The sequence below is a fragment of the Zea mays genome, chromosome 1 (assembly GCF_902167145.1).
Source record: "Zea mays cultivar B73 chromosome 1, Zm-B73-REFERENCE-NAM-5.0, whole genome shotgun sequence".
In the NCBI taxonomy this organism is placed as follows: domain Eukaryota; kingdom Viridiplantae; phylum Streptophyta; class Magnoliopsida; order Poales; family Poaceae; genus Zea; species Zea mays.
Genome location: NC_050096.1, coordinates 84,642,927 through 84,656,437, shown reverse-complemented (window position 1 = coordinate 84,656,437; position 13,511 = coordinate 84,642,927). Strand labels below are relative to the sequence as shown.

The 13,511-nt window shown below is 45.3% G+C and overlaps 2 protein-coding genes across 7 annotated transcripts; one reads left to right on the top strand and one right to left on the bottom strand.

Annotated features, from left to right (window-relative positions):
- Nucleotides 1-2,436: 2,436 nt before the first annotated feature.
- Nucleotides 2,437-3,814, bottom strand: LOC103637594 (heavy metal-associated isoprenylated plant protein 30). The gene is made up of 3 exons (XM_008659754.4): nt 3,594-3,814; nt 3,396-3,471; nt 2,437-3,282 (listed from the first exon to the last, which is right to left on the bottom strand). The coding sequence occupies exons 1-3, from the start codon at nt 3,795-3,797 to the stop codon at nt 2,954-2,956; spliced, it is 609 nt and encodes a 202-aa protein (XP_008657976.2). The 5' UTR covers nt 3,798-3,814; the 3' UTR covers nt 2,437-2,953.
- A 2,276-nt stretch (nt 3,815-6,090) lies between these two features.
- Nucleotides 6,091-13,137, top strand: LOC100273644 (uncharacterized). 6 transcript variants are annotated; one of them, XM_020547874.3, is made up of 7 exons: nt 6,091-6,898; nt 9,033-10,262; nt 10,350-10,462; nt 10,538-10,606; nt 10,804-10,953; nt 11,056-11,230; nt 11,771-13,131. In XM_020547874.3, the coding sequence occupies exons 1-7, from the start codon at nt 6,460-6,462 to the stop codon at nt 12,841-12,843; spliced, it is 3,249 nt and encodes a 1,082-aa protein (XP_020403463.1). In that variant the 5' UTR covers nt 6,091-6,459; the 3' UTR covers nt 12,844-13,131. The 6 variants fall into 6 exon arrangements, with proteins under 6 accessions (XP_020403463.1, XP_008667843.1, XP_035820819.1 ...); XM_008669621.4 differs by having other exon boundaries at nt 10,350-10,606; nt 11,771-13,137; XM_035964926.1 differs by lacking the exon at nt 9,033-10,262.
- Nucleotides 13,138-13,511: the final 374 nt, after the last annotated feature.

Here is a 13,511-nt window from a genome sequence, read left to right as displayed (position 1 = left end):
ACACTTGGCAAAGTCTGTGCCAAGTGCCCGAAAAAAGTACTCGGCAAAGAAGGCTTTGCCGATGTACTGTTCGTCGAGCTCTCTTTGCCGAGTGTTTTTCAGGCGGCAAAGAGGTCGATTCCGGTAGTGACACAAGTCAAGTGAAGCCATAGAAGTTGTGCTCAAGTTAGAATACTTCAACCTACTATTGTGTGCACCGAACGCACAATAACATGTCAGATGTGCACTGGACATGTGCACCAGACATGTAACTCAGAGAGCATATTTCAGTACTTTGGAGTAAGGCACATTGGGCTGGATTCGGTGTGCGTTGGACATGTCTCCGAACACGGCACACCGAATGTGTCCAGTGTGTCAACAACCACATAATAAACCCAATGTTTGGATTCACAAGGACCAACGGTCAGCTAACGTGGCGTTGATGTGGCAGGTCCAGTGTGCACCAGACAAAGTCCTTTGCCCTCTAACAGCTGACAACTTTACCCAACAGTTATTGACATGTTAGAGCTATAGTGGGGTGTCTGATGCACTAGACACATGTTCGATGTAACCAAAATATGTAGAATTTTGGTAACACCTAGTTTTTTTGGGGGGGAGGCTATAAATACATCCCTCCCATGATTTGTTTGAAGCAAGCAAATGTCCAACATTGTAGAGCACCATTAGCAAGTTGTAAAGCCCCTTTAACCCTCTCTTTATGAGAGAAAGTGTATAGTACGAGATTATGTGTTATAGAGTGAATAGATATATATGCTAGAGAAGTGAGCAAAGAGTTAATGTGTTTCTTGTAGAAGCTAGAGAGAGCTTAGAAAGAGCAAAGCTACCTTGAGCGAGATTGTTAGGCTACGACCATTCACTTTGCGCACTCGTGCGTAGAGCTTCCAAGTCCGGGTTGTGTAGAGCCTCGGGATTGTTGTAAAGCATAAAGTGATAGTGGAAATCTTGACTTATCACGATGGTGATAAGTTTGAGTCGAGGAGCGAGTTGAAAGAGACTTCAAGCCAGTTGGACTATCTTAACAACGTGGAGTAGGAATCCATTTGAGGCTTGGCCGAACCACAGATAAATCACGTGTCTTGTTCCTTTGCTTTTTTACTTTACTTGCACTTCATATTATATATCTGGTATATGTGTTTGTAAAGTTTTGTTGCAGCGTGTTACATTCGGTTTTGGCATTTTCTATTTGCATATGGATGTGATATGTGATTTTGGTAAACAAATTATGTGTGTTTGTTATTCCTTGTACAACATGCAACAAACAACAACAACAAAGCCTTTTTGTCCCAAGCACGTTGGGGTAGGCTAGAGATGAAACCCCATATGAAAACCTCAGAGCTCAACCCCAAAGAAGAAAAAAGGGAGACAAAGGCAAAGGAGAAACGAAAAACGATGAAACGGGGAAACACATAAAAAGAGATAAAACCCACAAGAACCAGCAAGATCTAAAGGGGCACAAGGGAAGGTCAAACGATTAAGGAGGAAAAGCGAAGCTACAAATCAGGGTTCTGGCACGTGAATTGCACACTTCCACCCCTTCCTATCCACGTCGATCTCTTTATCAATATTCCACTCCTTCAGGTCCCTCTTCACAGCCTCTATCCACGTTAAGGTTGGTCGACCTCTACCTCTCTTCACATTCTCGGGACGCCTAATTATTTCGATATGCACCGGTGCCTCTTCAGGTCTTCGTTGGATATGTCCAAACCATCTCAAACGATGTTGCATAAGCTTCTCCTCAATTGGTGCCACTCCTACTCTCTCTCGTATATCATCATTCCGGACTCGATCTCTCCTTGTGTGGCCACATATCCAGCGCAACATACGCATCTCTGCCACACTTAGTTGTTGGACATGTCGTCTTTTAGTGGGCCAACATTCTGCTCCGTACAACATAGCCGGCCGGATTGCTGTCCTGTAGAATTTGCCTTTTAGTTTGTGTGGCACCCAGGGGTCGCATAAGACACCCGCAACTTGTCGCCACTTCAACCATCCAGCTTTAATTCTATGACGGACATCCTCATCGATGTCTCCCTCCTTCTGAAGCATTGATACTAAGTAACGAAAAGTGTCTTTCTTGGGTACCACTTGCCCATCAAGACTAACATCGCCATCCTCATACCCCATGGCACTGAAATCACACTTCATATACTCTGTTTTAGACCTACTAAGCCTAAAACCTTTTGCTTCCAGCGTCTGCCTCCACAATTCCAACTTTTGCGAAACATCACTTCTACTCTCCTCAATAAGTACCGCATCATCGGCAAAAAGCATACACCATGGTATATTTCCTTGTATGTCCCTTGTGACCTCATCTATCACCAAAGCGAAAAAATAGGGGCTCAAAGCCGACCCTTGATGTAGTCCTATGTTAATTGGAAAGTCATCGGTGTCTCCATCACTTGTTCAGACACTTGTCACAACATTAGTGTACATATCTTTAATAAGATGAATGTACTTTGTTGATACTTTGTGTTTTTCCAAGGCCCATCATATTACACTCCTAGGTACTTTGTCATAAGACTTCGTTCTCCAAGTCTATGAAGACCATATGCACGTCTTTCTCTAAACCCTAAACCCTTGTACAACATGAATTAAACAAATTACAAACAGATTATTTCAGAAATTAAATTTTAACCTTTTCAAACTTAACTAGCATTTCCAGTGAAAACACGTCGAAATCGCTCAGGAAACACGATTTTTTGACCGAGATTCCCAAATCTCGCTTTTTATTTGAAAATGCAAACCGGTTGGGAAATTCGACAAAATTCATCCGGTCTACCGTTTTTGCTAATGACCGGAATTTGAATAAAAAAATGAGATGGTTAATCCTGGATGTGGGGCCCTGGTAAGATTAAGGGCCACTGTAATCCATTAGCCATTGCATCGCGAGCCCATGTGAGATGATGAGAAACGAGAAACTGAAACTGCAGCAACCGCAAGACATCCGCATGGGTCACATGATCCGGCAGGCGGCGTTGACGTCGTCGTCGTTGAACATGTTACCGACGGGGCCGGCGCCGCGTGCGGGCTCGCGCATGCGGCCGTGCCGGTCGCCGTCGCTGTACCCGTGCCGGCGGTAGTTGTAGCTGTTGCGGCGGTACGAGCCGCCGTCGTCGCGGAAGTAGCTCCTGGGGGACGTGAACCACAGCGGCGTGCCGCCGCTCGGCCAGAACTCCGCCTTCTTCCCGCTCCGCCGCACCTCCTGCAGCACTCTCGCCCTGTCCACGTACCCGGTCACCGTCACCTTCTCCATTGGCACGTTCACATCCACCCTGTCCACTCCTGCGGCGACATATATAATAAATATATATAGCAAATCTGGATCTGTAAGCCATTTCGTGCTGCGCTGACCAATGTCACTGTCCAACACGATGTTTTCGTGTGTAGTATAGTACCTCGGAGGTTCTGGAGGGCTTGTCGCACGACTCTCTCGCAGCCCTCGCAGCACATCCTCACCTTAAGCTCCACCGTCTGGTTAGTCCAGTCAGTCACCGTTCACGAGAGCCAGCAGCCAGACTCATATATATGGAATAAACAAATAAAAAGGAAATCTGGAGTTGATGCAGGATCAGGATGTAAGTGTAAGCGCGCACCTGCAGGGACACGGTCCTCCTGCTCCGGCCGCTCGCCGTACGGCTGCCGGCACCGCGGTGGTGATACGCCGCATCACGGCCGGTCGGGTGCGCGTGGCCGCCGCCGTAGTGGCGCGTTCCGCCGCCGCGGTGGTGGTCGCCGGGAGCGTAGAAGCAGCAGCAGAAGAAGGACAGGACCAGGTCGGAGACCACGTCCGCCGCCATGCATGTGTGGCTGGAGGAGCATATACCAGAAACATGGGGGAGCATGCGGTTTTATGCAGGCTCTTGGTCGAATCGAAGGACACTGGGAAATGGCATCCCTCCTCCAGTGCGTCATCTCATCTGCATCTGCATCTGCAAAGTTCTTCCTTTCTGCATGTCCATGCAAGTGCTTGCGGGCTCCTCGTGTCGGTCCCACGTGCAAGAACATGGCGAAAACGATAAGGTCGTCGTCAAAAGTTCGCTAATGCTTTTTTGCAGTGTCTCTGTAAATTCAGTATATCCTTGAAGGAGGCCCATATACATAATTGTTTTTCTTTATTAAAGGTTGTGTTATGCACTGAAACTGCATATAGCTTCTGTAAACAGCAGCCATTCATTCCAAGTTTAGAGAGGAGATCTCGGATCGGCACTAGCAGATAGTACTTTTATTCTTGCATTTTTGTACGTAGTGGCAGTTTGGAAGAAATTTTTTTTTTTTTTTGAGAAATTCGGGGGGGAGAGGTACCCCACCTTTTCATTGCCATTAGTAAGGGCCTATACATGGTCAAGTTACATGTCGGATAAGATTGTTACAGAGGAGGAGAAGAGGAGAATACCATCACCCAGGCAAGGGACACATGACGATCCGAGTGAGGTAATCTACAAGACCACAACTCCGCGTCCTCACGGCAGCCAGCCATGAGACGCGTATAACACGGGGAAAGCGAGCGGAAGGCGACATCATGACGGTGTTTCCAGAGACGCCAACAACATAGGAGGAGGAAGGTATTGAAGTGTGCGGTGGGCATGTGAACAGGGGGCTGAACATGCCAAAGTTGTTGCGCATCCTCCTCAGAAATGTTCATCCCCAACCTTGCCCAGAAACCAGCTGCGAAAGGACAACCAGCGATCAGATGCGATGAACTTTCCACAGCCAACGAACAGACCTCGCATACACTGTCATCAACGCAATGTTTTCTGAGGAGGTTCTCCTTGGTCTGAATCCTGTTTTGCACCAACAGCCAGCCGAAGAATTTGACCTTAGGAGGGGCACAATTCTCCCAAATGAATTTATAGTACTCACAGCCTTCTCCATTGGAGACAACTGCACGATAGACAGATGAGGAGCTAAGCTTATGCAATCTGTCTTCCCAGGGACACACACGTACATCTGGGGTATTTGTTAACACCACACCATCAAGCAGCCCCATCAATTGCACCAGTTCAGCAGCAGCTACCGTTGAGAGCCGAGAGACGAAGGCGAGGCGCAGACCTTTTGAAAGAACGTCGCTGACTGAGGCATTTTTATGTCGTGCGTGTGTGTACAGCGACGGCATTGCCTCCACGAGGGGCCCTGAGGGCAGCCAGCAGTCATACCAGAAAGCCGTAGTACGCCCATCACCAACCTCCACCGTGGTCAGCAACCGATAGTCTGGGAGGAGCCGACGAAGGGCCGCCCAATGCGAACCCGCTGTGGCATTGTCTGGTGCAGATAAAGGCCCACCAAACTCCACTTGTAGCCAACAGGACCATGCTGAATCTGGAGAGTTAGCATTCATAGTTAAAGCGATAAGGACATACCACACTCCATTTCAAAGAGCCATGGGAGTGTGGTTCTTCACCTCAGGAATTAGCAATTTGGCATGGCGCTCGATCTACCTTAAAATTTGAACTGTACTATGTACATCCGAAGGACTGATTGTATAATAGCACAGTAACCGAAAAGCTAGAGAAGACAGCATAAAAGGAAGCGATGAATTCAGAGACTTACCGACGAAGCAATTCGTCCATGCATCATGCATCCCATGTACCCTTGTCTTTCTGAACTTCTCTCTCTTTTATTTTTCTGACGCAGCCTATTTCTTTGCTATCACCACGAGATATCTTAATTTACATCATGAGATATCGTCAGATCACATAAGAAATAGTTCCATTCTTTCCTGTACACTCGCATATGCTTGCCACCTTCAGATCTAAGCTCCAGTTCGTCATTGTTAGGAACCAGACATTCATTCAGGTCTATCAAGTGCAAGTTGCAGATGATTTTATCAAATGAGTGGTGCTTAGGGGCCGTTTGGAAGAGCTCCAACAGCTTCTTTGAAGTGAATCACTCTCAACCAGTTAAAACATTTACAATACCAACTAATTTCGTGTGGAGATCAGAAAAGAATCTCTTCTTTATTTATATTAGGAACTAGAAGCTAAAAACATGCTTTACCGGTTTACCCTGCCTGTTATGTTCTGATAGGGATCAGTAAAAAGGAATCTCTTCGACCTGCTCTTTCCTAAAAATCCAATAGAATCACTCAACTGGAGAATCATTTCTTTATTTACACTGACAGCTGGGAGCTAAAAACATGCTTCACACTGCTTTTTATTATATTCTACTAAACTCGTTCTCGAATATTTGTTGTAGGCTAATTTATTTTTGAATTAAAACACGTCAAATAAAAAAGAACGGAGGACTAATTTATATTCTGACAGAGATTAGTACAGAACCAATTATCTCTCTAATAGAAACCCAGTAGAATCACTCAATCAGAGAATCAAATATCATCAATAATCACAGAGGAACGAAGCTCTTCGAAACGGGACTTTGCCCTCTTTCTTTGTGCTTCACATCGCACTCTGATCAAAGATACGGCCTGGTCCAAAAGAGTACACACTTCCTGCTGGCGCACCCATGATGAGGGCTGAGCTGAGGCCGGAGAGGCGGAGACCCATACTGTTCCGTGCTCAACCGATTACGGCCCATCAAACTACTTCCTTCCTCTGGTCCACCAGAAACGCACACGTCGCATACCAGACCAGACCTCACCTTCCCCACCCGGACGCCACCACCGCCTGCGCCCTGCTGGCTGCCGCGATGCTGCCGTACTCCGGTGACCACCAGCGCTCTCCGCCGCCGCAGCCACCGCCACGAGCGGCGTTCTCCTCCTCCCTCTCCCCATCCGCCGCGCCCTTCCCCGCCGCTGATCCGGTGGGCCCGGGCCCAGGCCCCGGCCGTGATCTGCCCACCGCCCCGTCCGTCTACACGGCGGGCGGGGACTGGGGCGCCCTGTCGTGGATGGAGCCTCCCGCGAGCTACATGGCCCCCGCCGCCACGCCGCCGGGTTATAAAGGTAACAACAACTAACAAAGCAACTCCTGTCTCGTGTCGGTATCTCAATCACCGACACTACTCACTAGTTCACGTGTGATCGGCCGGGGGGGGGGGGGGGGGGGGGGTTAGATGCGATGCCTTGGGACTTGGGAGCTGCATCTGCTGTTGCCTTTTGTTTCATGTGTTGTGTGCAATTCATGTGATCGTTAGGTGAGACGGACCAGGCACCAGCGTATACATCTGTATCAGAGTGGTTATGCTTTTCAAACTAGTTTGGGGTGGATAACTGAAACTTCACAGCTAGATCGATGGATTTTCACGGTTTCACCTTTACACACGTTGATGGATAACTGAAACTTGCCAGCTAGATTAATGGATTTTCATCTTTACACTGTTGGGATATATACTTCAGGGCGAGTCGAAGGCTGAAAACAATTTTAAATAAAGTGGAGAGCGGAGGTAAACAGAAGAAACAGATTTTCGCTGAGGGAGGGAACTTCTTTGGATTAAATGTGAGACTAGCAGACTGTGGCAGCGCTAGCTCATTGCTCCCTCTCTGCGCCGAATAAAATTTCACCAGAGCTGGCGATTTGAGAACTGTAGGGGACACCCTTATAAGCTTGCGGCTAGATTGGCCATTTCATTTATACTCCGTTTGGATGTAGGTATTGTAGCACAAAATTAGGAATTGGTATTAGCTTTCCAGAATTCTATTGTTTGGTTGCACATGGAATTGAGATTTAGAACCAGAGACTCAATTTCTTAGAATTGGACTATAGCTAAAAACTCTCTCCCAATACAGAGCATCACCCCTTCTGTATTGCATGGAATCGGACCACACAATTTCAAACTACAATTCAGTGACATCCAAACAATAAAATTGGAATTACATCTCATTTCAATACATGACTAATTTGGTATTGAACTCAATTCAATTCTATACCTTCCAATATCGACATCCAAACGGAGCATAGAGAATGCTAGGCTGTTTTGTCGGGTGGTAGCACCCAGTTGTTTTTGGCAAATAAATGAATGGCACAACCTTGTCCTCTCCAAATCTGGTGAGAGCTATGTTGAGATTAGACTAGTAGAGTTTCGTGTTTGCCTGTTTGGTGTTTGGGGTTGGGTTTTGGGGATGGAGTTCTGTGCCTGGCGGCTGTGGTGTGCTGGCATTGAGGCAAGGTGGTGATAGCAACGCTGGCCCGGCAGTGGAGGATTTCGGGTGAGTGGAGTTGAGGCCGAGGTGACACCAGCAGTGGAGGGAAGGGTAAGGAGGTGGCTGCCGTCTGCGGGCAAGTGCCTTGCCGGAGCTCCATGCTGGCTTCAGCAAAACCCTAGCTGCTGTGGCAGGGTGGAGGTATGTGGGGTGGCGTTGGAGCAGTAGAGCTGGGGAAGAAGCAGTTTGCTCAAAGCAGAATATGACCCTTTCCATTCGATCTCCATCCAGAAAATAGGGTGCTGGAAAAGATTTTTCATCCGAATATTGTATAGCCTGACTGTTTGGTGTTGACAAGTTACAGGTGAAGGTCATTTCAGGCTTTCACGATAAGATTTTAACTGGATTTTAGTGTTTGTTTATGACAATTACAGTTTTGGACAGATAACTGTAGCAGCTAGAGTAGCCTTTTGGTTTAGTGTTGGGTGTAGGTCGGTGGCAGTGGATGATCATGTTAGATTTTGCGAATAAGATTTTATATGGATATTTAGCATCTTTATACGACAATTTCCATATGTTACTTACAGGGGGGTAGTGTTGTGTTGTCCCAACATGAATTCCGGAGAGTGCTAAGTGCTATTAAATAAAAAAGGGCAGGCCCAGTGCCGGAAACTCCCATGTGAGTGGGGTCTAGGGAAGGCATAAACTAAGGCAAGCCTTTCCCCCCAAAAATGTGGAGAGGTTGCTTCGAACCCATGGCCTGGTGACTCAGTGAGGTAGCTCTCACCATTGCACCAGGCCTGCCCTTCTGCTAGATGCTATTAAATGGTAAAAAACACAATACACCCTTTGGTAAACATGATTGCCTTGTATTTATGCAGCAATAAAAACATGTTTGTCAAACAAGGTGCACTGAGTGGATCATCTGATTGGTTATGCGACTTTAACCAAACAGTGGCTTTACACTTTCCTGATGATCTCGCTGAACATATTGTAGGCGAGGCCACTCCCTATGACATATACTCAAGGAACCACTTCAGTAACTTATTTGGTCTACATTCTCTGAGATCAGAGAGCTCGAATTTGACAAGTGAGAAGCATCCAGGAAACTGGCAAGAAAGTTCAGAGACCCTCACTAAAGATTTTGGACCATCAGTGTTTCATCAGCAGCAGAGTGCCTTTGTGAGTAAATTGCTTGATCATTCAGGTGCCGAAGACACAGGACCTTATCCCCCACGACAAGATTTAAATCAGTATCCTTTTGGTTCTACATATGACAAATACATGACACAGCTTTCGTCATGTTCAACAGATACACGACCTCACATCTTTTCTACACAATATGTCAATTCACCTGAAATGGCCAATACAACTGTTCCATTGATGAATGACACTATTGGGGAAAGTTCCTTCTCCTTTTCGCATTATATGAATCCTTGCAGAATCAATCTTGATTATTTTGATTCCGTGTGGAATGAACAAAAAGGTCTTGGATACCAAACTACAGATAAGCAGCATGGAAAATGGAGTAACCCTGATGACAAGGCAACAGTGGGGAACTATTCCCTCAATTCTCTTGGAGAGAGTCACCTTAATCCTGAGCATTTAGGGAATGGGAGACCAATGCAGGGATCTTCTGAAATGAAACATGAATTGGGAAGTTTCAGTTCCAAGGTTTCTTCGTCTGAGTCTGGATTTGTTCAGCCTCGTGAATGTTCATCTGAGTTTCCTGAGGTCAATAACACCAGTGTTGATTCACCTTGTTGGAAGGGCACACCAGCCCAGTACCAGCCTTCGTTTGGGATTATTGAAAATAATGGCGCTCCTCCTGTGGTGATAGGAACAGTAGGCTACATTAATTCACATCAAAACCAGAAACTACCTGAGTTGAGTTTTGAGTATCCATGGCGATTCTGTGAACACCAAGTATCAGGTTCTGAAAATGACCCTTTTAAGGCGGTCAAGTTGCCTGAAAGATGTAAAATCTCCAAAGATCATAAAGTTCTGCCAATTGATGTCAGGGTTCTTAATGACATGACTACACATGCTAGTTATTTGCCTGACAAACAGCATCCCACAACACAGAAATGCAATGATTCTGGAGAAGATTCTAAGAATGTGATAACTTCAAGTCAACAGGAAAGTTCGTGTTCTGGCAGAAAACCAATACTTTTGGGTGAACATGGTGGCAGTCTTACAGGAAGCATAAGTGAACTAATGAGTAAAAGTGTGATGAATCCTATTGCTATTACTCCTAGAGTTCATACTGATCATTTAACAACAGGAATCCCACATGGAAATATTTTTTCTGCAGCGGTGGAGAAAGAAGAAAGCACTCACAAGAGAGGTGAAGACCCTTCTCAATGTTATCCAGGTGTTGAGGGGAATATGCTGAATATGTCTTCCGAATCCAGCTCTAGCAATCAGGCAATATTTCTGAAACTAATGCACAATCTATCAGTAGTGCTTCTATCGACCTGCAAGGGTGGTTCTTCATTACAGGAAGATGAAGAGGAACTTCTCCAATCAGTGATTCAAAATCTTACAGCTGCCAGTTCCAAAAGAAGCAAGGTATGATCTTGAAGTGCTTTTCTTTAAATACCGTTTACTATTCCATAATGCAATGTAAACCAAACATATAATATGAACCAAGAATAGGCATATTTCCTTCCTTTCTATGGTGATCTCTGATCTCCAGTGTCCAGACATTAAATATAAATAGAACCCCTTTTTGTTTCTAGCCTTAATTCATTTCATCTGTCTCCAAGGTTGAACAAAAAAATGATGATGGATTGAGTAACTCCAGCCAAATGAAATTCAAAGATATTAATTATGTGAGGAAACACTTTTGGAGGTCAATGCATGAAGACTCAGAACAGGAGAATGCTGATTCAGAATTTAAGGCCACTGTTTCACAGGTAGCTTTAGTCATTATTTGGAACATCATGCTCCTGCTTAATTTGAATTATTACAGCCATTTCTTCCAAAGTATGTACCTTATGTTACACCTTTCGTTTCAGGTTCTTACTAATCACCAGGAGGATAAGGTGCTCGACAACACTGAAGTTCCTCAGGCATCAATCTATAGAAACTTGTGGATTGAAGCAGAAGCTTCAGCTTGTAAACTCAAATATGAGCTTCAACATGCTCTCCTGAAGCTCGAGACAGCAAAAGGCCTCAACGACACAATAAAAGGTACTCACTTGCTCCACAAATGTAAGCATTTCTAGTATTTTTGGGACATCTTTAGGAGGAAGGGAAATGACTGTGATGTCCCTCAATTGATCACCAAGATTACAGATTCACAGTTAATGCCTTCCTTTCGCGCAGATGCCATAAACACCAAAGTACTAAAAAACTTCAAACACCAATATTATACTGATGCTAAACATGCTTGCCACCAAAATAACTGCTTCCAAATATTAACCACGAGGGAGGGATTGATTATGCCATAAGGGCTTGTTTGAGATCAAAGGTAATGAAGTGGATTGAGGGGGCTAGAATCCCTCACTACTCAATTTTGAATAGTGAGAGATTCTAGCCCCCTCAATCCTCTCAATTACCCTTTATCCCAAACAAGCCCTAAATGTTAACATTTATGGACAATTTTGAATGCTGAAGACACATTCGTGGAAGGAAGATGGAGGGAGTAGCAAGATGGATATATAAATTGAGATTTTCAAGTGGTTCTTGGATTCTGTGTATGCTCATGTTTTTCTTCTTTTGCCAATGCAGCCCCTGACTCATTGGAAGACAGTAAAGGCTCTAACTCATACATTTTCAGTAACAAACCACAGAACCATGGGAAAGGAACCGTTTCATGCGCTGCGGCCTTTCAGGGCCACGGAGGAGATTCTCGTGACAAGCAATCTCCTGTTGTAAGTAGGAGCATTTTCAATGGTGTTGATGCTGATGTGTTTGCCCGATTTGAAGTTTTGCAGTCCCGTATTGATAATATAAACTCCTTGAGTGAGATTGACTGTGGGGAGCAGAAAGAAGCAAGCAAGAGACCATATGCAGTCGAAGATACTGTTATGGCGAGACTGAAAGTTTTGAAGTCTCGTCCTGACAATATAACCTCTTTGAGTCAAGGAAGCACTAAACACCAGCTAGATGGAAGCACAAACAGTGCAGATAATGTTGATGACACTGTTATTGCTAGGCTGGGAATTTTGGAGTCCCATCCTAATAATGAAGCCCTATTGGGACAGGAAAGCAGCAAGCGACAACTGGATGCGAGAACAAATAGAGAAGATGGGATTGATGCTGCTGTTATGGCTAGGCTGAGAATTTTGAAGTCTCGACCTGATAATGAAACCTCAATGGGCGATGCCAACAAGGAGCAGCAAGACGCATGTGGTGAACAATTAAATGGGGATGACCTTGGTATTGTGTCCAATGGAGCCATTAGCAACACCCTGAGTGAGAAGTGCTCTAAGTTTACGCACTCTGATGATCATTTAGGAGAAAAAAACTCAGTAGGTGTCCCGGACACATTTGGTGATGGAAACAGTGCTAGGGAGAAAAAGGAGGTTGGTGGTTCAGCAGATGTTGCTACCCCCATGAGGTGCAAAGGTACATCTGATGGAGTGAGCGTCGGAAGCGCAGTACATGGTGAAGATAATCTTGGTGAAAACCATGTGTGGCTTCAAACTGCTGGGGACTCTCATGTTTGCACAGAAGGGTCTCAGGAAGCGCACCCAATCTCCTCTCCAGTTGACCAGTATGGTGGTTCACCTACAGAGTGGGAGCACGTGCTGAAGGAGAATTTCTTCCATCCAGGCAAATTGGCGAATTCTGACCCATAAACTGGAAAGCTTTTGTTTCAGCTCATGTTGCCTCAAAATGCTGATGCTTCTTGTAAATATATGATACGATATTATACATCCCCTCCCCCGAACCTTTGTCTCTATGTTCAATAATCTGCATATCTGGTGATCAAGGAAACGCACTGTGCCCCCGATGGTGCTATATGGAACTAGTCTGGTTTGTCTGCTTGGGTCTATCATGCCATAGTCTATCTGTAAATGGCACATGTATGTTCTGGACCGAGAGTGAATTATTGTATATATTTACTTCCAGCAAATTTGGATATTGTGGACTGTGCAGTCTGTTGACCCTGCTTGGCTGCTTTTGTTCAGCAGGTGAAAACTCGTTTTTTTCTTCTTTGGGGAGAGAAACTACGGGGCCGGGGTTCTGTTCCGATTTGATAGGATAAAGAATAACCTGACTCCGAGATTCAGAGTACATCTCCTGACAATTGTAATATCATCAGCAGATGAATGTAGAATATTACAGCATATCACAATATCAGCTCGTTGGCGAATAATCAAGTAAAAAGATTAATAAGGATTTTGCTATTTCACAGAAGTCATACTCACACCAAAGTCGAAGCATCGCAATTCACAGCAGACGAGGTTACACATCTACACAAAACACAATCCTGTGTCCACTCAGGTTTGTGTCTCCCACAGTT

Excerpts from the sequence above, each read along its gene's own strand:
- LOC103637594 (XM_008659754.4), bottom strand. The coding sequence starts at position 3,797 with ATGGCGGCGGACGTGGTCTCCGACCTGGTCCTGTCCTTCTTCTGCTGC. Across the intron at positions 3,472-3,593 it reads GGAGGACCGTGTCCCTGCAG|ACGGTGGAGCTTAAGGTGAG; the intron begins GTGCGCGCTTAC and ends TGGACTAACCAG. Across the intron at positions 3,283-3,395 it reads AGCCCTCCAGAACCTCCGAG|GAGTGGACAGGGTGGATGTG; the intron begins GTACTATACTAC and ends ATGTCGCCGCAG.
- LOC100273644 (NM_001348665.1), top strand. The coding sequence starts at position 6,460 with ATGATGAGGGCTGAGCTGAGGCCGGAGAGGCGGAGACCCATACTGTTC. Across the intron at positions 6,899-9,032 it reads CACGCCGCCGGGTTATAAAG|GCGAGGCCACTCCCTATGAC; the intron begins GTAACAACAACT and ends AACATATTGTAG. Across the intron at positions 11,231-11,770 it reads CCTCAACGACACAATAAAAG|CCCCTGACTCATTGGAAGAC; the intron begins GTACTCACTTGC and ends TTGCCAATGCAG.